The sequence below is a fragment of the Propithecus coquereli genome, unplaced genomic scaffold, assembly GCF_000956105.1.
Source record: "Propithecus coquereli isolate 6110/MARCELLA unplaced genomic scaffold, Pcoq_1.0 Scaffold77, whole genome shotgun sequence".
Classification (NCBI taxonomy): domain Eukaryota; kingdom Metazoa; phylum Chordata; class Mammalia; order Primates; family Indriidae; genus Propithecus; species Propithecus coquereli.
Genome location: NW_012153840.1, coordinates 4,276,087 through 4,298,105, shown reverse-complemented (window position 1 = coordinate 4,298,105; position 22,019 = coordinate 4,276,087). Strand labels below are relative to the sequence as shown.

Sequence of the window (22,019 nt, the reverse complement as noted above, 5' to 3'; positions counted from 1 at the left end):
TGTAGATACATCACTCCAATCTCTGCCTTTATCTTCCCATGGCCTTCTCTCCTATGTGTCTTTTTTTTCTTATAAGGACACCGCTCATTAGATGTGGGCCTACACCAGTCCTGTATGACCTCATTTTAACTTTACATCTACAGAGACTCTGTTATCAAATAAGGTCACATTCATAGCTTCTGGGTGGGCAAGAGTTTTTTGGAAGGGGAGGACACTATTCAGCCCAGTGTACTTAGTAACATTCCAAGCTACTTTTCTCAACCCTTAACTAACTCCCTACTCCAAATATGTATTCATAAACATGAATCAGTACTGCCCCCCATTCCACATGTAGTGTTCTAGTTACACAGATGTATTCACTGTCCCTGAAGATATCAGGCCTTTTATATAGACGGGCCCCTATATTCGAGGATTCCACATACAGAGATTCAGCCAACATTGGATTGAACAGTATTCCCCCAAACCCCCCAAACAATAACAATACAACAATAAAAAATAATAGAAATTAAAAAAAAATTCAGCATAACAACTATTTACATAGCATTTACATTGTATTAGGGATTATATAGATAATCTAGAGATGATTTAAAGTGTGTGGGAGGATGTGTGTAGGTTATATGCAAATACTGTGTCCTTTTATATCAGGGACTTGAGCATCCTTGGATTTTGGTATCTGCAGGGTCCTGGAACCAACCCCTTGTTGGTTGGTTCCAACTGAGGGATGCTTGGTTGACCCAGTCCTCTGATCCTCCCTGACTGTTTGCCTGAAACTTTTGACACTTATTTGCACAGTGACATTTTCTTTTTTGTTCGCTCATAGCATAGTCTTCCTCTGCTTCCCTCTGTGTAATTAAAATTATTCGTTTGCATGTTTGTGTCCCCAGTTAGCTAGATTTTGAACTCTGCAAGAGAAAAACCATATTTTAATTCAGTTTTGTATCCCCAGCACCTTGCAAAGTGCTTGGTGCATGCTTCTTCACAAATGGTTTATTGAATGAATGAGTACATTCATGAGTAAAGATAGTCATTGTATTTTCTTCCCTTTCTTACCTCAGGTACAGAAACTAATGCGGAAAAAGCAATTAGATGTGGCAGAGTTTGGCATCTATTGGGATGTTGATTGCACTTTATTGGGGGATTTGCCTCAGGTGGAGTTACAGGTATGATTCTGGCAGAGGGTGTTATTGTAAGACACCACTGAAGGAAAATGGTGTAGGATCACTGCCATGTTGGTTTTCGTCCCCTGCATCTCTGATGCCCATTCCCGTCCCCCTCTTCTCCATGGGCATCCACTCTCAAGTCTGTTTGCTTGAGGTAGTTGCTATGTATGTAACTTTGAACAATATACAGTGTTTGATGTATGTTTTAAATTTATATTGGAGGCTGGGCGCGGTGGCTCACGCCTGTAATCCTAGCTCTCTGGGAGGCTGAGGCGGGCGGATTGTTTGAGCTCAGGAGTTCAAAACCAGCCTGAGCAAGAGCGAGACCCCGTCTCTACTAAAAATAGAAAGAAATTAATTGGACAACTAAAAATACATAGAAAAAAAATTAGCCGGGCATGGTGGCACATGCCTGTAGTCCCAGCTACTTGGGAAGCTGAAGCAGAAGGATTGCTTGAGCCCAGGAGTTTGAGATTGCTATGAGCTAGGATGACACCACGGCACTCTAGCCCGGGCAACATAGTGAGACTCTGTCAAAAAAAAAAAAAAAAAATTAGATTATAGATTTCTTTTTTCACTTAAATCTATTATTTTAAGATATTACTGTTTTTACTTCAGATATATTGCTTCTGACTATTGCATAGTATTCTATCGTATGTATGTAATACAGTATAATTATTCATTCTCTCGGCCACCATGTACTAGGTATTTAGATTTTAAATGAACAAAGCACCAGATCTGATTCTTAAAGAGGAGCTTTCTTACCATATTTATGTTAAAGCTTCACCTTCAGTGGCATTCCTTTAAGAAATAGTTAGAAATTCATAAATCATTGGGTATAAAGTATTACCGTTTATGAAAGATAAAAAAAATCTCAGTTTGATCTTTTTGTAAGAAATTGTAGGTGGTTTAGTGAAATGGGGGAAAATGACTCATTTTTCCCCCACCCAAAGTTATCTTTGACTTGCATGCTATTGTACAGGATGGGTTTTCGTTTTGCCAATTTGATAAAATAAATACTGTATCTACACAGTAGAATAATGTATACCTATAAAAAAAAAAGGTAAGTATCTAAGTATCTTTATGATGAATATGTAATAGTCTCTAAGATATAGTATTAAACTAAAAAACTAAGGCAAAACTGCTTATATAGCATTTGTGTAGGAAAACATAAAATTATAGATTTATCTGAATATGTTTAGAATGTCAGAATGCCTCTGGTGGGAGACATAAGAAACTGGTATTACTGGGTGCCTCTGGGGAAGGTAAGTGGGTGACCAGAGGATGAGAGTAGGAAAGAGATATCACCTTTTTTTGCCTTTAAAATTTTATTACCTTTTAAATTTTAAATAAAAATTTTAAAATACTGGAGAGCTTTAGAACCCAGTTTTATAGTATTTTTAGATTCTGATGTAATATAGTATAGATTAGATAACATACCAACATGTAACTTGATCCCAGAAACATTTGCTGTTATGACACAGCCTATGGCTTAGCTTGACCATTTGTCATAAAACCCCAGTGTTATAAAAGAGCGACTACCAGAAGGAAAGCCAGTCTGAGCAGAGCAGGTGTTCTTGTGACACGCAGGAGGCCATGGCCAAGAGCATGGAGAGTCGCAGTCATCACTATGTCCTGGAGCCCGTGTGTGCGTCTGCTCTTTTGAAGAGAAACTGCTCCAAGGAGCCTCTGCGGTCTCGGCATAGTCCTCGTATCGAATGTGATATTCAGCTGGAGACCATTCCCTTGAAACTCTCTCAGGTACACTCTTTCTTTCCAGTGGCTTACACTCTCACTGTCAGCTTGGTGACTAGAGGTGAAGGAAGAATGTGGATAGTAAGGTCTTGATATTTGATGAGTATCCTCAGCAGTAAAGAAAGTGCATGTGAGACCACCTCCCTCCAGACCAAAGTTGTGTTAGGTGTAAAACACACTATCTATTATATAGTTAAATTGGGTTGATCTCAGGTTAGTTTTGATGTGAGTTTTTAAGAGCTGCACGAAGAATGCAAGAGGTACAGTAAAAATAAATACTTTACTGTCAGTGTTCGGAGAGACATGCTACTTGGTACTGATAGCTTGGTCTTCCAGTTTGCACTGGGTTTCAACTCAGTGGATTGACTAATATGAATTGTTCTTGTTAGATATAGATCTTAACCAAGTACAAGAAACAAATCTATTCTAAACTAGTGTCTCTTGACCTCCAATAAAAAGCTGCAATACAGGCAAATCATGGAATTCCTTAAGGAGCTGGAACGAAAGGAGAGGCAGGTGAAGTTCCGAAAGTGGAAACCCAAAGTGGCCATATCCAAGAAGTAAGGACTTCTAAGTGTTGTTATGTGAAATACATCTATAGCATGTTCTTTCTTTGTACATAGATGGAGAAATGTACCTGACTGTCCTTTACCCATGATTGGAGATAAATGTATGATTGATCTTTCTGGCCCTTGAAATGCCATTCCTGTTGTTTATTATTGTTGCTGTTCTTACTATATATTTATATGATGTCATAGGTTTCCTCATTTTGAGTGCAGTGAAATTCAGGAGATCCTTTTGGTCTCGTTTAGCAAGTAGAATGATGTTGCTCTTGCGGGATCTGGTGTGTAGTAAATACTTTGTAATATTCTTTGAAGCTGCTCCCCTCTATCTCTTCTCCCAGGTTGACTGATCAACATGTATATAGTACACTTTCGAACTTCCATCGCAAACCCAAATCCTCTTTTCATGTTGCAGTGATAAACTTGACCAGTTTGATATATTAAAACTTTGAAGATCCTCTGTTTTTCTATGTCTTCAGTTAGAAATATTCAATTAAAAACTTTAGTAGTCAGACCTTTGGTAATTATCTTAAGACGATATTTATCTTACAGTCAGCACTTGATGTTCTGTCAGTGAATGGGCCTGATACTGTGGGTAATTCAAACCAATTGAGTTCTGTGTTACTGAGGTATAAGTTGGGGATCTATTATTTGATGTTCTTTGGCAGCAGATTTACTTTTCTCACATATTGGGTTTAGCTTAATATTAAAATGAGCTAAAGACATAGACCGATGGCTGATGAGAAAAGATGTCTTAGAGGAGTGGTTATGTGGATTGTCCTGAATTGATAGCATTTTAGTTGCTTTTGTTGTGAGAAGTAATTACGTTGTTATGGACTATTTCAGCTGCCGAGAATGGTGGTGTTTTGCTTTGAATGCTAACTTGTATGAAATCAGAGAGCAGAGGAAACACTGTACCTGGGACTTCATGTTGCATCGTGCCCGCGATGCTGTATCTTACACTGACAAGTATTTCAGTAAGTTAAAAGGAGGCTTGCTGTCTGCAGAGGACAAGGTGAGTGTACTGTTGTGTTTCTTGTCTTCATTCAGAGGATTAGGGTGTTCTCTCAAAGGACAAAAAAAATGGGATCTGTGAAGAAAGAAAGTCCCTTGCCAAGAGGCATAATTTTACAGGATAGAGTTGGTCTTCCCAGAGTGAGAACTTAGCCAGAAGCATCCTCCACCCTCTGCTGGCTGAGGAGAACCACACCATGGAGTAGAAAGAAGAAAAGAAGGTCATGGTCCTGCCATGCCTTTGTGCCCACATGCCTTCTCCCTAGCTCTCTATACAAGGCCCGGAGAGACTTTCTCATGCAGTCAGTCACCTACGTCTCTTAAAAGCCTGATCCTACTCCTAATTCTTGTCCTTCGAAGTCTGTAACTAATCTCTGTAAACTCTGGCCTACATTTTCCTTAATCCCAGTTGACTTGATTGGCCTTGGGGTTTTTGGTGGTAGAGGCTAGGTAGAAGTGGGTAAAGTCGGTGGTGAAGGCAAGCTCAAGTTTTAGTTAACGGTAAAGCTAGAGACCCTGAGAACCACCAGTCCTGGAGTCCTGGCACGGGACCCCACCCCTTCCCTAGCAATCTACCTGCTGTAGGGAAAGGTAGTGGGAATTGCTTTGTGCCTTGATTTGTTTTGGTTTGGTGAACATCAGTGTGTGCAATAGCTATTTAGACCATTTCCAAGATTTTGGCTCAGGTACTGTCTCTTAACTAATCATTTCTTTAGGAGACTCTTCCAAGCAAAAAGGAATATTGCTCTCCCTTCAGCACCCCCTGTGTGGTAACAGAGGGCAATCCTAAATCCCTAGGGGTTCTCACCTCTCCTGCCAGCGCCCTGAGGCCATGGCCCACTCACTTTAATTCCTTTTTTCATCAATGTCAGACGTGGTTACCTACATAGGAACCTTATGAAAAGGAAGGAATAAACCAGACATTTTATTTTGAATGGTTTTCTTAAAGGCATAGGCAAAGACATGGAGAGAGAGAAAAATCTAAATTACAGCTGAGATGAGCAAGTAAACATGTATAAACTCCTTTTCCTTAACATTAGTGTATAAGAAACAGTTTAGGATAGCTAATTCTACCTTGTTTTTTATCTTGGCATTTAGCTGGCTACCATTGCTTCTTCCTGACCAGTATGAAATGAGTTAAAATGACCATATCCTTGCTGTTATCCTAAATGAAGCATAAAAGAGCTGGTGTCTGCACACTTACTATATAAAGTTGATCCTCAGTTTCAGGAAGAATAACTAGCCCGTCTACTTTGCTCATCTGAGCTAATGCATGTGAAAGCCCTTTGTAAACTGCGTCAGTGCTGTGCAAAGTGTAGGGTGTTGCAGCAGTGTGTGCTTCAGTGACCCATTGAAAACTAAGTACTGCTGTATTTTGCTCCCTCTCTATTTACCGTTAATCCCAGGTACCATGAAACTTGTAAGTAATATTTTTGAGACCAAGTAAAATCTATTGGATTATATGGAAAATCTGTTTAAAACAGAAATAGCAATCACGGAACTATTTGGCCTTCAGTGCCAATGCTGGGGGCCGGATAGTTCCTTTGCTGTACTTACAGTGGTTTTTAAGAGTGTCTAGTGTCTCTAGACCTACAATATCTGTTTTTCTGTTTGTTTGTTTTTGTTTTCGCCAAAACAGGAGGAAATGTGTCGGATTGAAGAGGAACAGAGCTTTGAGGAATTGAAGATTTTGCGTGAACTGGTTCATGATCGATTTCACAAACAAGAAGAACTAGCAGAGGTAAGAAATCCTCTACGAGAGGGTTTGTTCAGACCCAGCACTCTGAGTGCTACGGTTTTGATATGCTCATGTGTCTGGGGGGGACAAGCTGCAGTGGCGGGCTCACCACAGCTTGCTTTTATCTTTGCTACTCATGTTCGCTCGTTTGTGATTCACACAGAGCCTACGGGAGCCGCAGTCTGATTCTCCAGGGGACTCTCCTGGAGCCCCAGAACCCGGCGGAGGCAGCGGGATGCTGCAGTATCTTCAGTCCTGGTTTCCTGGCTGGGGTGGCTGGTACGGGCAGCAGACTCCTGAAGGGAAAGTGGTCGAGGGGTTCTCAGCAGAGCAGCACGAGCCGTGGATTCCCGAAGAGATCCTGGGTACGATGGGAGCCGGCCTTCACTTAGTTCATAAAAATTGGTCTGTTACTCATGCAACAGCCTGTGGTGTTTTTCAAATTTCACCAAAGCAGATACTTGGAAAACAGTTTGTTTCATGTTCATAGAGGCTGAGAGAAGAAATGTTTTGGGAGATACTCCATTTGCAACTCCATTACTAAATGTGAATATATTAGTATACTTTCAGAAAGATGGCAGTGATTGTCAGAGAACCAAATTTGAGCAAGTTAAAAAATTTTGAACTGAAACTTGAGTACCAGTCCAGAGCCATTCTTTAAACCTGCACTGTCCAGTATGGCAGTCATAGCCACAATGGCTATTTAAATTAATTAAAATTAGATATAAGTAATAATTCGGTTCCGTAATTACACTAGCCACATTAGCCACATGTGCTCTGAGTGCTCCGTAGCCACGTGTGGTTAGTGGCCACTGTCCTGGACAGTGCCGATACAGACCATTTCTCTGTATTGCGCAGCCCGCCTTTATACTGGACTTTATCATGAATCTTACCCTCCCTGGTTTGGTAATAAGTTCATAAGAGCCCTTATATAAACAGTTAGGGTTTTAAATTAGGGAGTAAAATAGTCACCCAGGACTTTTCCTTAAAAAAGGGAAAAATAGTTAAATAACATCATCATAACTGTGATCCGAATGCATGCTTGTGCTTTTTTTTTTATTCTGCTGTGTTTTTTCAAGTTTTTTTCTCCCTTACCATTTAGGCACTGAGGAGTTTTTTGACCCTACAGATGCCTCATGTATGAACACGTATACGAAGCGAGATCATGTCTTTGCCAAGTTGAATTTGCAGTTGCAGCGAGGTACAGTGACTCTGTTACACAAGGAGCAAGGAACTCCTCAAATGAATGAAAGTGCTTTCATGCAGCTCGAGTTTTCAGGTACTGCCCCGAAAGAACTACCTGCTCCTGATTCTCTCTCTAGGTGCCAGGGTCCAGTTGATTCTCATTATTTGTGGTAGTAACAGTCTAGAAAGTCACTGCAAAAACTGAATTAGCTACTACAGAACCATTGCTTCTAGGGGGAATGTAGGGTTAGGTTCATTCAAGCCTCTGGTTGATCAACATTTGTTGATGGATCAATACAGACCCTTATTTTTTAATGTGTGTCTGTATTTAAAAATATTTGATATATAAATGTACATATATGTGTATGATCCCTGACTTATTTTTTGCTTTACAGTGGTATGCAAAAGCAATATACATTCAGTAGAAACTGTACTTTGAATTTTGTTCTTTTCCTGGGCTAGCGATATTCGGTATGATACTCTTCTTGTGATGCTGAGCAGAGGCAGCAAGGTGCAGTTCCTAGTCAGCCACTCAGTCATGAGGGTAAACTGATGTTCTACATCTGGTGGCTTTAAGGTGAAGCCAATGCCCGTTTACCATTCTGAAAATCCCAGGGCCCTTAAGAATTATGTTAAATCTACTCTTCCTGTGCTCTATAAATGGAAGAACAAAGCCTGGATGACAGCACATCTGTTTATAACATGGTTTACTGAATATTTTACGTCCATTGTTGAGACCTACTGTGCAGAAAAAGAGATTCCTTTCAAAATATTACTGATCGCCGGGCGCGGTGGCTCACGCCTGTAATCCTAGCTCTCTGGGAGGGCGAGGTGGGCGGATTGTTTGAGCTCAGGAGTTCGAAACCAGCCTGAGCAAGAGCGAGACCCCGTCTCTACTAAAAATAGAAAGAAATTAATCGGACAACTAAAAATATATAGAAAAAAATTAGCCGGGCATGGTGGCGCATGCCTGTAGTCTCAGCTACTCGGGAGGCTGAGGCAGAAGGATTGCTTGAGCCCAGGAGTTTGAGGTTGCTGTGAGCTAGGCTGATGCCACGGCACTCACTCTAGCCCAGGCAAAAGAGTGAGACTCTGTCTCAAAAAAAAAAAAAAAATATTACTGATCATTGACAATGTACCTGGTTGCCCAAGAGGTCTGATGAAGATGTACAAGGAGATGAACGTTGTTTTCATGCCTGCTAATACAACCTCCGTTGTGTAGCTCATGGACGCAGGAGTGATTTCGACTTTCAAATCTTATTGTTTAAGAAATACATTTTGTATTTCTTAATACAATAAGCTATACGTATAGCTGCCATAGATAGTGATTACTCTTATGGATCGTGGGCAAAGTCAATTGAAAACCTTCTGTGAAGGATTCAGCATTCTAGATGCCATTAAGAACATTTGTGATTCATGGGAGGAGGTCAAAATTTCTATATTAATGGGAGTTTGGAAGAAGTTGATTCCAACCCTCATGGATGACTTCGAGGGGTTCAAGACTTCAGTGGAGGAAGTCACCGCAGATGTGGTGGAAATAGCAAGAGAACTAGAATTAGAAGTGGAACCTGAAAATGTGACAGAATTGCTGCAGTCTTACGATAATAAAACTTGAGCAGATAAGAAGTTGCTTCTTATGGATGAAAAAAGAAAGTGGTTTCTTGAAATGGAATGTACTCCCGGTGAAGATGCTGTGAACATCATTGAAATGACAAGAAAGGATTTAGGATGTTACATAAACTTAGTTGATAAAGCAGTGGCTGGGTTTGAGAGGATTGACTCCAATTTTGAAAGAACTTCTGTGGGTAAAATGCTACCAAAGAGCATCTCATGCTTCAGAGAAATCTTTCATAAAAGGATGAGTCAATCAATGTTGCAAACTTCATCATTGTCTTATTTTAAGAAATTGCCACAACTACCCCTTCAACAACCACCAGCTTGATCAGTCAGCAGCCATTAACGTCGAGACAAGACCCTCCACCAACAAAAAAATTATGAAGGTTTAGATGATTGTTAGCAATAAAATATTTTAAAATTAAGTTTATGTACATTATTGTTTTAGGTATAATGCTATTGTACACTCAAAAGAGTACAGTATAGTTTAAACATAACTTTTATATGCACCAGGAAACAAAAAAAATCCATTTGACTTGTTTTATTGTGATATTCACTTTATTGTGGTGGTCTAGAACCAAACCTGCAATGTTACCAATGTGTGTCTGTAGATAGATAGGGGTTCTAATTTCAAGGAAGAATAATTTATGATATCTAGTATTTCTCTGTTAAGTAGAATATCTAATACTTTTTAAAATACTTTAGGCTCTCTTGGCATTGTGACAACTCTTACATTTATCTTTTATAGATGTAAAACTTATAGCGGAATCTCTTCCTCGAAGAAATTCCTCCTTGCTTTTAGTCCGGTTGGGTGGACTGTTTCTTCGAGACCTGGCTACGGAAGGAACTATGTTTCCTCTTCTAGTCTTCCCCAATCCAGTATGTACAACAGTGGGTTGGTTAATACATCGAAGGTGTTGGTGAATTGCGGTCTGATTTAGGCAAACAATAAGTAATACTTACCTGATTCATTCTGAGATTTGGTCATTTTGAGACAGATAAGCTGGGGTTAGATAAGTTTTTGAATTTGTTAGAAAATGTTGGTGAGATTTATGGCTATGCCTTCTTCCACTTGCGTATTGTAGCCACCATGGTATGGTTTGCTCTGATTTGGAAGAAAATGCCCTAATCACCACCATTTCCTACATTGAATGGTCAGTGTTTGAGTTTTCTCTGTATTTGACAGTCATTTTCATGCATTCTTACCATTAGTCACTAATAAGAAATCTCATCTTTCCAGGGTTCCAAAAGGGAATTGTCTCAAGTTTTCTGTATGTGTAATTTTTATATATAATATACTTTATTAATTATGAGATCTTTGATCTTATTAAGTTGGCAGCATAGGGTCCAAATAGTTGAATATTTAGCCACTTATTTTAGCCATAATTTTTTTATGGACGGGGTGAGGGAAAGGTTTAGGGGAGGGCAAACTTAAAGTTTGAAAAGTTAGACACATTCGCTACTCATTTAGCAATCATTCATTAAACATGCTGAGTGCAAAGTAGCACACTGTCAATACAGAGGAGCAGACATGTTCTTATTAGATTGGGAAAAAGGCAAAAAACTAAACAAGTCTGCAAGTAATCTGTAATCTGATGTGAAGTGAGTTTTGACTGAGTTGTGCTAAGCGAGAGCGATCCTGAAAGGTAAAATGTGTGTATGTACATAGTGCATTGTCCCCTCTCACCCTGACATTTATGCAAATTTTTTTTTGTCTGTGTTTAATAGCAAAAAGAAGTTGGCAGAGTCTCACAATCTTTTGGTCTCCAAACTACATCTGCAGATAGAAATGATCATTACCCAGGTAATTTGTCATATGTTCTTAAAACTAGTCCTTAAAGCTATTTTTATTACAGATCAGTAGTCTTTTTGAGACAGAGTCTCACTCTGTTGGCCCCAGGGGAATAGAGTACCATGGCGTCAGCCTAGCTCACAGCAACCTCAAACTCCTGGGCTCGGGCGATCCTCCTGCCTCAACCTCCCGAGCAGCTGGGACTATAGGTGCGCACCACCATGCCTGGCTAATTTTTCCTGTTTTTTTTTTTTTTAGTTGCTCATCCAATTTTTTTTTTCTATTTTTAGTAGAGACAGGGTCTTACTCTTGCTCAGGATGGTCTCGAACTCCTGAGCTCAAGCAATCCTCCCGCCTTGGCCTCCCAGAGTGCTAGGATTATAGGCTTGAGCCACCGCGCCCGGCTGAGATCAGTAGTCTTCGAGGAATAATAAAAGAGGGAATGTTTTCTGGTTTGTGCGTGGCGGTTTGCTGTGTGGATCTGCCTTTGACCTGGAGGCAGCTTGGAGGCAACTCTCTGTGGAGTTGTGGAGCGGGGGTAACGGCAGGTTTGCAGGGCCTCCAGGTCTGCAGTTTCCACAATGGGGAGCCAATACAACAGCCCAGCCATTATGATTCCTGTTGAAAATTAGAGTCAGTCCTTACTAGGCTCTCTATTTTAAAAATGTGATAAAAATATGCATAAACTAATTGGAAAATAATTTAGAAAATGTCTTTTTTCTTCAGAATTCCTCGTGTCTATTTAGAGTAAGGTGATTGTTTTGCTATGTTCCATTTTCTTTCTCCTATTCTTTCCTTCAGCTGCAGACCCAGATAACCCTGTTTTTGAGATGCTGTATGAGAGAAATCCAGCGCACAGCCATTTCGAGAGACGGCTCGACGTTAGCACGAGGCCCTTGAACATCATTTATAACCCCCAGGCTATTAAGAAAGTAGCTGACTTTTTCTACAAGGGAAAGGTTCATACCTCAGGTTAACTTTTTCGTTTGTTTGATCTTCTGTTACTTTTAAAAAATGTCTTTCTTGTTATTTCTCGTGTTCTGGACAAGAGTTATTACAATTTAAATGACCTGATGATGGTAGGAAAGGCCTGCAGAGTGAGTGGCTAGGGTTTTCCTATTCTGTTATTAAATCATGGTAGATGTCCTTGGACAGTCTCTTTTTCCAGGAGAAATCAGTATCCTTAAATATTTTCTCTTTATTTGCCTCCTTTACCGAGCATTTTTTCGTACTTCTTATTCCATTAGAATGATGGTTTCCTTCACTACCCAGGAAATTTTAGACCAGTGAACTGAGGAAGAATGTTGAGGAGTTTCCTTCTAGATGATAGGATCAGTGGTCTCTTTTACTTGTTTGATGCAGCACTAAATACTGCAGCGTTCTAAATACCATCATTGGCCAGGCGCGGTGGCTCAAGCCTGTAATCCTAGCTCTCTGGGAGGCCGAGGGGGGCGGATTGTTTGAGCTCAGGAGTTCGAAACCAGCCTGAGCAAGAGCGAGACCCCATCTCTACTAAAAAATTAGAAAGAAATTAATTGGACAACTAAAAAAAAAATATAGAAAAAATTAGCCGGGCATGGTGGCACATGCCTGTAGTCCCAGCTACGCGGGAGGCTGAGGCAGGAGGATCTCTGTGAGCTAGGATGATGCCACGGCACTCTAGCCCGGGCAACACAGTGAGACTCTGTCTCAAAAAAAAAAAAAAATACCACCATTGATTTATTTATGCCACCCTTTGTTCCCAAGAAAGATTTGAGACGGTAGGTGCAGAAAAAGCACTTTTATTGACAGAGAAATTTATAAAATAATAGTATTTTCCTATATCTGTCCCTTCTCTCCTCCTTTATTACAACGAAGATGTTTTAGGTTTTTAATCCAGTTTTTGAGTCTTTTCACGGAAATAGTAGGCATAAATGCTGTGGCTTTATTGCTCAGGCACTGATAGAATGTAGAAGTCATTTCCTTCTAAATTCCATTTGTTTTTTTCAATATAATGTCCTGCTTTTTAAGGATTTTCAAATATAACATTTGGAATCTTTCAGAAAATGGTTCAGGTAATTCTGGTAACTTAGGTACCCTTCCCTCATGGATATCCTTTCTCCTGATGGCTATCTGCTAGCCATTTTTGCTTCATTCCTCTTAACTGTGGATTTTTTTTTTTTTTTTTTTTTTTGGAGACAAGGTCTTGCAGTGTCACCCAGGTTGGAGTGCAGTGGCATGATCACAGTTCACTGGAGGCTCGAAGGAATCCTCCTGGATTCCTGGGCTCAAGGAATCCTGCCTTAGCCTCCCGAGTAGCTAGGACTACAGGCCCACACCATCATGCCCAGCTAATTTAAAAAAATATTTTGTAGAGGTGGGGTCTTGCTATGTTGCCCAGGCTGGTCTCAAACTCCTGGCCTCAGTGATCCTCCTGCCTTGGCCTCCCAAAGTGCCAGGATTATAGGTGTGAGCCACCACACCTGGCCTTAACCTTTCTTATGCCAGGTCAGGTTGGAGTAAGGAATTGTTGTCATTACTGATTGCTTTTTAGCTTTGGTGGAAATTCTTGGTGAGAATAGACATTGTTGCACTTTCATTCACCCAGCTATTTGAAAATTCTGACTCTCCTGTGTATTTCTAATCTTGTAGGTTTTGGTTATCAGTCTGAACTTGAATTGAGAGTGGCTGAAGCTGCCCGAAGACAATATAACAAACTGAAGATGCAGACCAAGGCAGAAATCCGACAAACTCTTGATCGTTTGTTAGTGGGTGATTTCATTGTAAGTGGGCATACATAAACAATCTCTAGGGTTTGGGGAAGGGGCAGGCATTCTTTTAGTCAAGTCCTCTATCTACTTCTCTGTCTACTATCTACTGTAGATAGGTTTGCTTCTATCAGTTGTACTGATTACATAAACTGAAAATATGAAATCCTTATCATCTGGCATAAAATAAAAGCTCATGTCTTTTACAGTCAAGGTTTAATTTAAAAAATGAATGACTGACCTTGTACCAATCTGGGATTACTTTCAAGACTCATCTTGTTCCATTTTCCAGACCTTATATTTTGTACATGTTTTACCTAAGAGTGTCCCTTTTTTACTTACCGTCATCAGAAGAAAAGCAACTGGGATGATGCTCCAGCTTCTATTGCAGGGTATGATGATGGTCACTTTGTGCTGCCAAGTGACTAGCTGTCCTGAGGACGCTGTAGACAGGGAGAGCCAAGAGACATCTTAACAGTCCAGTAAAAAAAAAGTTTCTCACAATGTGGCCTGGAGATGCACTGCCAAGATATAGCAGCAGGTGGAGCAGTTAGAAAGAGTGTGGCTTCTCTTGGACACTGTAGAGCCAGTTGTAGGTGTCAGGGATGGCAGAAATGTTCAAAGTAAAATGCTTAGGAGATTATAGTATGGGATGGAGAATTAGTCCTGTCTTTTGGTGTATGTGTGGGTGTGTATGTGTTTCAGCACAAAGTATGACAATTAGTATCTTCTTGTTAAACAAAAGAGATTTCTTTTTGATAAAATTTATGTAAATTAGCTTTTGTCAAGTACATACAATTGAGGCAATTTTAGTCATAGGGAAGAACAATTAACAAATTCATTAATTGGTATGTTATTTATATTTCAAATGTTAAAGCTTACATTTTTCACTAAGATATTTTGGCATGAAAGTTCATGGTTACCAATGTCCACGAATAAGTAAAAATATTTGAATTTCTGTGTTTATTTGAATTCTGTAATTTCTACAATACTTTAAAGTATTAAGTGCCATAAATTAGAAACACAGTCTTTCTTAAACCATGGATCATCAAAATCAAAGTACGCACAACCAGGGGCCTGGCATGGTGGCTGACACCTGTAATCCTAGTACTCTGGGAGGCTGAAGCCAGGAGATCGCTTGAGCTCAGGAGTTTGAAACCAGCCTGAGCAAGAATGAGACCCCATCTCTACAAATAGAAAAATTAGCTGGACGTGGTGGTGCACGCCTGTAGTCCCAGCTAATCAGGAGGCTGAGGCAGGAGGATTGCTTGAGCCCAGAAGTTGGAGGCTGCAGTGAGCTATGATGATGCCACAGCATTCTAGCCCAGGAGACAGAGCAAGACCCCATCTCAAAAAAAAAAAAAAAAAGTACAAACAACTGCCCAAATCAGCAATTTGCTAATTTTTCCTCTCCGTTTCAGACATTTGCCTATGGCAATGTCTCAAATCTTCAAGCATTTAAATCTACTTTTGTCTTAGACCTTTTTACTCTAATACCACAGACCAGACCACTAAGTCACTTGGTAATTCTAGCTATGGCTTTCAGAAATGCTCCAGCACCACTGATAAAGCTGTTCAGTTTCAGCAGTACAGTTAGCAATCATTTAATTAAAGTTTCTTTTATTTTTATAGGAGGAGAGTAAACGGTGGACTGTGCGACTAGATATTTCTGCCCCTCAGGTGATATTTCCTGATGATTTCAAATTCAAGAATCCTGTGTTAGTTGTTGTGGATCTAGGAAGAATGCTGTTGACAAATACCCAAGGTATAGTGTGACATGAAGTAATGAAAATTTATCTTGGTAGATCGATCTATCTATGCTTAACTAAGTAAACCTTAACAAAAACTTTATTTATTGATTGATGGATTGCAAGCAGGCAAAGTGCCAAAGTTTATTAAAGCATAGTTCGTTTTGGAGAGGGAGCAGGTCAACCCCCTCGAGTGGAGGATACCAACAAAAAGTTTATAAAACATTTTAAAACTCCAAAATTCACCTTTTATTTTTTAAATAATAGGTTTGTTGATATATAATTCACATTTTTGAAAGTACAGTTCAATTGTTTTTGGTATATTGATAGAATTGTGCTACTTTACTACATTTAATTCCAGAACTTTTTCATCTTCCCTAACTGAGACTCTGTACCCATTAAACACTAACTTCCCTTTCCCCACTTTCCCCAGCCCTGGTAACCACTAATCTTTGTTCTGTCTCTGGATTTGTGTGCTCTGAACATTTCATATAAGTGGAATAATAATATATGGCCTTTTATATCTGACTTTTTCATTTAGCATATTTTCAAGATTCTTTCATGTTGTTGTATCTGTCAGTACTTCTTACCTTTGTATGGCTGAACCCTAGTCCATTACATGGATATACCATTTTGTTTATCCATTCATTTTTTGGTGGACATTTGGGTTATTTCCACTTTTTTGGCTATTATAAATAGTGCTGCTGTGTACAGGTTTTTGAGTAGATGTGTATTTTCAATTTTCCTATGTGTATACCCAGGGGTGGAGTTGCTGGATCATGTGGTAACTCTATTTAATGTTTTTAGGAAGTACCAACTGTTTTCTTAAATGGCTGCACCATTTTATATTCTCATCAGCAGTATACGAAGCTTCCAATTTCTCCACATCTTTGTGAATTTATAAAACATAAATGTGGAACAGAGACATAGGTGATAGAACCCAGTGGTTGTTTTTTTTCTGTGTGTTTTTTTTTTTTTTGTAGTTCCACTGGGGCACCCCAGTGGTGTTACTGTAGTTGTCTCAGCACTGCTCAGCTATAGGGAGAGGGGTTAAGAGTGTGGACTCTGGGGCTAGAAAATCATATACTGAGCAGTTACTGCTCACTAAGCACTGATCTAGGCACTAGGGAGATTGTGTTGAGCAAGACAGATGGGACCACTCTTCTCATGGCACATTCTAGTGGGGGAAACAAATGAACACACAGACAGAGGAAAAAGTCAATACATAATGGTAGAGAGTGATGTAAGGAGTGTTGGTGATAGCAGCTTAAGGCAAGGCAGCCAAGAAGGCGGGAAAGCAACTTTGGGCAGCGGGTGGTGGTTTCCACCCCTTGACCTGTGATCGTATGTCAGTGGGTCTCCAACTTTTATGTCCATTTTGATTTCCAAATCAACAGGAAGAAATGGTAAATACAGAATATTATGCTTAGAGTTTTCATGCTTCTTTTTTTTTTTTTTTTAAGTATTAGGGTTGGTTGATTCTGTACTTTTCGTAATCATTACATTAAGGGAAAGAGGAAGGAAATAGCTGACATATACTTTGAAACTTTTTTTTTCAATCTGCAGATGACTGCAAGAGGAAGGGTGGGGATGAGTCTGCATCTGAAGAGAACCAATTTAGTGATGATGAATATAAGACCCCTCTTGCCACCCCTCCTAACACCCCACCTCCCGAGACAAGCAGCAGCAATGGAGAGAAAACACCTCTGTTTTCTGGCGTTGAGTTCAGTGAAGAACAGCTTCAAGCACACTTAATGAGCACAAAGATGTATGAGAGGTACTCGCTGTCATTTATGGACCTCCAGATCATGGTTGGACGAGTGAAAGACAATTGGAAGCACGTCCAGGATATTGATGTGGGACCAACCCATGTGGTAGAGAAATTCAACGTTCATCTACAGTTAGAACGTCGATTGATTTATACTTCAGATCCCAAGTACCCAGGAGCCGTGCTCTCAGGCAACTTACCGGACTTAAAAATCCACATCAATGAAGATAAAATATCCGCTCTGAAGAATTGTTTTGCTCTCCTCACTACCCCAGAAATGAGGACTTCTGACGTTCAGATTAAAGAGAAGATTTTTCCCCAAGAGGAACAGCGGGGAAGTTTGCAAGACTCAGTAATGAACTTGACCCAGAGCATCGTGATGTTGGAGCAGCATACCCGAGAGGTGCTGGTGGAGTCGCAGCTCCTCTTGGCAGAATTTAAAGTGAACTGTATGCAGCTTGGTGTTGAGAGCAACGGCCGGTACATTTCTGTGCTCAAGGTGTTTGGTACCAACGCTCACTTTGTGAAGAGGCCTTATGATGCTGAAGTCTCCCTAACTGTTCATGGTTTGCTCCTGGTGGATACCATGCAGACATATGGTGCTGATTTTGACCTTTTGATGGCTTCACATAAGAACTTGAGTTTTGATATTCCAACAGGAAGCCTCCGAGATAGCAGGGCCCAGTCTCCTATCTCTGGACCTAACGTGGCCCACTTAACTGATGCAGCTGTACTGAACGAGCAATCAGCTGCTAGTGTTTCACTTGACAAAATTCTCACAAAAGAACAAGAGTCCCTCATTAAATTGGAATATCAATTTGTGAGTTCAGAGTGCCCATCAATGAATTTAGATAGCACTCTTCAAGTGATTTCGTTACAGGTGAATAATTTAGATATTATCCTAAATCCAGAGACAATTGTGGAGCTGATTGGTTTTCTTCAAAAATCCTTTCCCAAGGAAAAAGATGATTTGAGTCCTCAGCCTTTAATGACTGATTTTGAAAGAAGCTTTAGAGAACAAGGAACTTATCAATCCACATATGAACAAAACACTGAGGTTGCAGTGGAAATCCATAGACTTAACTTACTACTCCTTCGGACAGTTGGAATGGCAAATGGAGAGAAATATGGCAGAAAAATTGCAACTGCAAGTATAGGTGGCACCAAAGTTAACGTTTCAATGGGAAGCACGTTTGACATGAATGGTTCTCTTGGCTGTTTGCAGCTTATGGATTTGACACAAGATAATATTAAAAACCAATATGTTGTCAGTATTGGGACTTCTACAGGCTATGAAAATATCGTCAGTGATATTGGCTACTTTGAATCTGTATTTGTCAGAATGGAAGATGCAGCCCTCACTGAAGCTTTGAGCTTCACGTTTGTTGAGAAATCTAAACAGGAGTGTTTTCTCAACCTGAGGATGGCTTCCTTGCATTATAACCACTCTGCTAAATTTTTGAAGGAGTTGACATTATCCATGGATGAACTGGAAGAAAATTTTCGAAGTATGTTGAAAAGTGCAGCCACCAAAGTCACCACAGTACTAGCTACCAAGACTGCTGAGTACAGCGAGATGGTGTCACTCTTTGAAACTCCAAGGAAGACTCGGGAACCCTTTATCTTAGAGGAGAATGAAATATATGGGTTTGGCCTGGCTTCTTCTCATGCAGACACTGTAAAGCTAATCTTGAACATAAACATCGAATCACCAGTTGTTTCTATCCCTCGAAAGCCTGGGAGTCCTGAGTTGTTGGTGGGACACTTGGGACAGATATTCATCCAGAATTTTGTAGCAGGAGATGATGAATCCAGAAGTGACCGTCTGCAGGTGGAAATCAAAGACATCAAACTATATTCTTTGAATTGCACCCAACTAGCCGGCAGAGAAGGTGCTGGGTCTGAAGTAAGCCGGACATTCTGCCCACCTTCTGGGTCTGCCAGTGCCAATAGTCAGGAGGAAGCTCATTTCACCCGACATGATTTCTTTGAATCTTTGCATAGAGGACAAGGTGAGGAGCATAAATCTTTTGTTTCATTTTGTTTTAAGCTTCAAAACCCAACTTATGCAGTACTTTGCATAGTATTACTTTGCAGAAACAACAAAAACCTTTTCTTTTAGAATTATTCTTAGTTAATATTTAAGAAATCAAAATAGAATTTTAATAGAATTTTTTACCTTTTATAGTAAGTTGGTCTATATCCACTCTTCTGTTTAATGCTGTATTTGGCAAAATAAGAATTTTTTTTCCCTAAGTGTTCCTCTTTGAAATTGGGTGCATGCTCATTTACAGAGATGCTTGAGTGGATGAATTTTGTTAAGAGTATTGTTTAATTTGGTCAAATATATCTGATTTTCTTGTTCCTGAGCTGTAGATCTTTCCTAGTTAAATACTGTAGCCCAAGACAGCTCAGGATTTAATGTAAATAGAATATGGAATTTAGTTTGTGGATATTATCTTCTCCTTTTAGTATTCTTCCATCTTCTTCTATAGTGGGTTGGTCGAGGGTGCTTGTGTGTGTATTCTAGGTCTGATTGGCTAAAACTAAACAGTTCATTCTATTAGTCTTGGCATCCACAGAAATCAGGTAAGCCTAGAGTGTGTGGCTTTATTTATTGGTAAAGAAAACAATACCTTTGAAAACTTCTCCTGTGGTTCTCAGATGTTAATTCACTAATTTGCTTAAGTACTTACCAAAAGATTGCTTTCTTTGCTTGGGACAAAAGTTGTTTATTGGATGGGCATGATAGCTCACGCCTGTAGTCCCAGCTACTTGGGAGGCTGAGGCAGGAGGATTACTTGAGCCCAGGAGTTTGAGGTTGCAGTGAGCCATGATGATGCCACTGTACTCTAGCCTGGGTGACAGAGAGAGACCCTGTCTCCAAAAAAAAAAAAAAAAAAAAAAAAGTTGTTTATCCTGGTTACTTGGGAGGCTGAGGTGAGAGGATTGCTTGAGCCCAGGAGTTTGAGACTAGCCTGGGCAACATAGCCAGACCCCATCTAAAAAAAAAAGTTGTTTACTTAGAACTTTCTTTTGTCCTTGATTCTGATTTAGGCCTAAAAAGAGGGACACATCTGTATTTGAAAGGTAGGTAAGGATGAACAATTTGGTTTGGAAAATGCTATCTTGAGAGGCTAAGAGAAGGTTAATACAGTCTCTGGACTGGATTGATGTTCACCACATCATGTTTTGAAGCCACCAAATGGAGCATGTTATGAAAATATTGTTTCTCTTTTTTTGGTGTAAATTTATCTTACATCTTTGCTTGCTGTGAATTTTGGTTTTGAGATAGTCATCAAAGTTTGTTCTCAGTTATAGACCCCAGGTGCCAGGCTAACCTGCTCTCTTGGTCTAAGAGTAACTCATGGGCTCTGCTTTATATACTCTATGCTTACTCAGCAATAGCGAGTAAATATTAGTGTTTACAGTCTGTCATTTCCTCTCTCTTATGCCAGCTTTTCACATCCTGAACAACACCACCATTCAGTTTAAACTGGAGAAGATCCCTATAGAGAGAGAATCTGAGTTGACTTTCTCCCTTAGCCCAGATGACCTGGGAACTTCTAGCATCATGAAGATAGAAGGAAAATTTGTCAATCCAGTTCAGGTAAACACCTAATCAATTTTCATGTCGGGGCAGTTGAAGTCATATATTTATTTTATGTTTATATTATGTAAATATAATGTTATATATTTATGCGTATTAATTGTTGGGAGGAAACTATATAAATTCAAAGAGATATCAATAATGCATTTAACCGTGGTCGATAACTTGGTCCAATAAACATGGAATCCTTTTATTGTGAGGAATCAGTCTTTTTAGCCTTCTTCACGTGGAGGAGAGGTGAGTTGTGTAGAGGAGGAAGGCAGATCCTTAATTTCTTTGCAGTTCCAGAAACGGGGAAATAATTGCTTAAAAAGTCAGAGTCAGGCCGGGCGCGGTGGCTCACGCCTGTAATCCTAGCTCTCTGGGAGGCCGAGGCGGGCGGATTGTTTGAGCTCAGGAGTTCGAGACCAGCCTGAGCAAGAGCGAGACCCCGCCTCCACTAAAAATAGAAAGAAATTAATCGGACAACTAAAAATATATAGAAAAAATTAGCCGGGCATGGTGGCGCATGCCTGTAGTCCCAGCTACTCGGGAGGCTGAGGCAGTAGTAGGATCACTTGAGCCCAGGAGTTTGAGGTTGCTGTGAGCTAGGCTGACGCCATGGCACTCACTCTAGCCCGGGCAACAGAGTGAGACTCTGTCTCAAAAAAAAAAAAAAAAAAACTCTGTCTCAAAAAAAAAAAAAAAAAAAGTCAGAGTCTCCTTTCCCAGGAGGATATAATTCTTGTCACACTTTTGACATACTTGACCCAGCCTATAAAACAATGTGATTATCTGAGCTGTCGACAGATCCTATCAAGGGAGAATTAGTCATGCCCTCTCTGAAATTAAATGGGCTAGGATAGGGATTTCATGTGTGTGTGTGTGTGTGTGTGTGTGTGTGTGTGTACACACGTATACCTTTTATCTTTTTTCCTTCACAAGTATCATTTTTCTGATTTCACAGGGAGTAGAGCAAAGGGCATTACAATATAAAACAACAAGGACAGGAGGGATCTCAGGACAGTGGATCGTAGTCTTGGGCAGTAATTGGTCACTATTCTGTGTCTAGCAGCTGCTCTGGAGTATCTTAGGAGTGCTGTTTACAAAACATGTGTACCTTTTGACATCAGTGGTTCCTTGATATGAGTCTCTGGGAGGGAGAACTTCCCCAGAGATTTCCCTTTTCAGGATAAGCTTTTGCCTCATTTGCAAAATGAGCTACCAGGATGAATTTTTTACCTTAAATTTAGTACATGATGTGAATTCTGTCAGATTATGTTGACTTACTCTGTGGGTACCATTGACTTACTGTTGTTTTGATGAAAATCTTTAAAACATTGTTT

At 40.0% G+C, this 22,019-nt stretch overlaps 1 protein-coding gene across 1 annotated transcript in view; it reads left to right on the top strand.

Moving 5' to 3' along the window:
• Positions 1-22,019, top strand: part of VPS13D (vacuolar protein sorting 13 homolog D (S. cerevisiae)) — a 237,909-nt gene that overhangs the window by 7,644 nt on the left and 208,246 nt on the right. The window contains exons 5-18 of the mRNA XM_012662492.1: positions 1,056-1,160; positions 2,751-2,921; positions 3,375-3,475; positions 4,325-4,493; positions 6,132-6,233; positions 6,394-6,595; positions 7,333-7,509; positions 9,778-9,908; positions 10,758-10,833; positions 11,623-11,793; positions 13,453-13,583; positions 15,201-15,333; positions 16,883-19,096; positions 20,543-20,694. Coding sequence (XP_012517946.1) covers positions 1,056-1,160; positions 2,751-2,921; positions 3,375-3,475; positions 4,325-4,493; positions 6,132-6,233; positions 6,394-6,595; positions 7,333-7,509; positions 9,778-9,908; positions 10,758-10,833; positions 11,623-11,793; positions 13,453-13,583; positions 15,201-15,333; positions 16,883-19,096; positions 20,543-20,694 — 4,035 coding nt within the window. The remainder of the gene's footprint in view (positions 1-1,055; positions 1,161-2,750; positions 2,922-3,374; positions 3,476-4,324; positions 4,494-6,131; positions 6,234-6,393; positions 6,596-7,332; positions 7,510-9,777; positions 9,909-10,757; positions 10,834-11,622; positions 11,794-13,452; positions 13,584-15,200; positions 15,334-16,882; positions 19,097-20,542; positions 20,695-22,019) is intronic.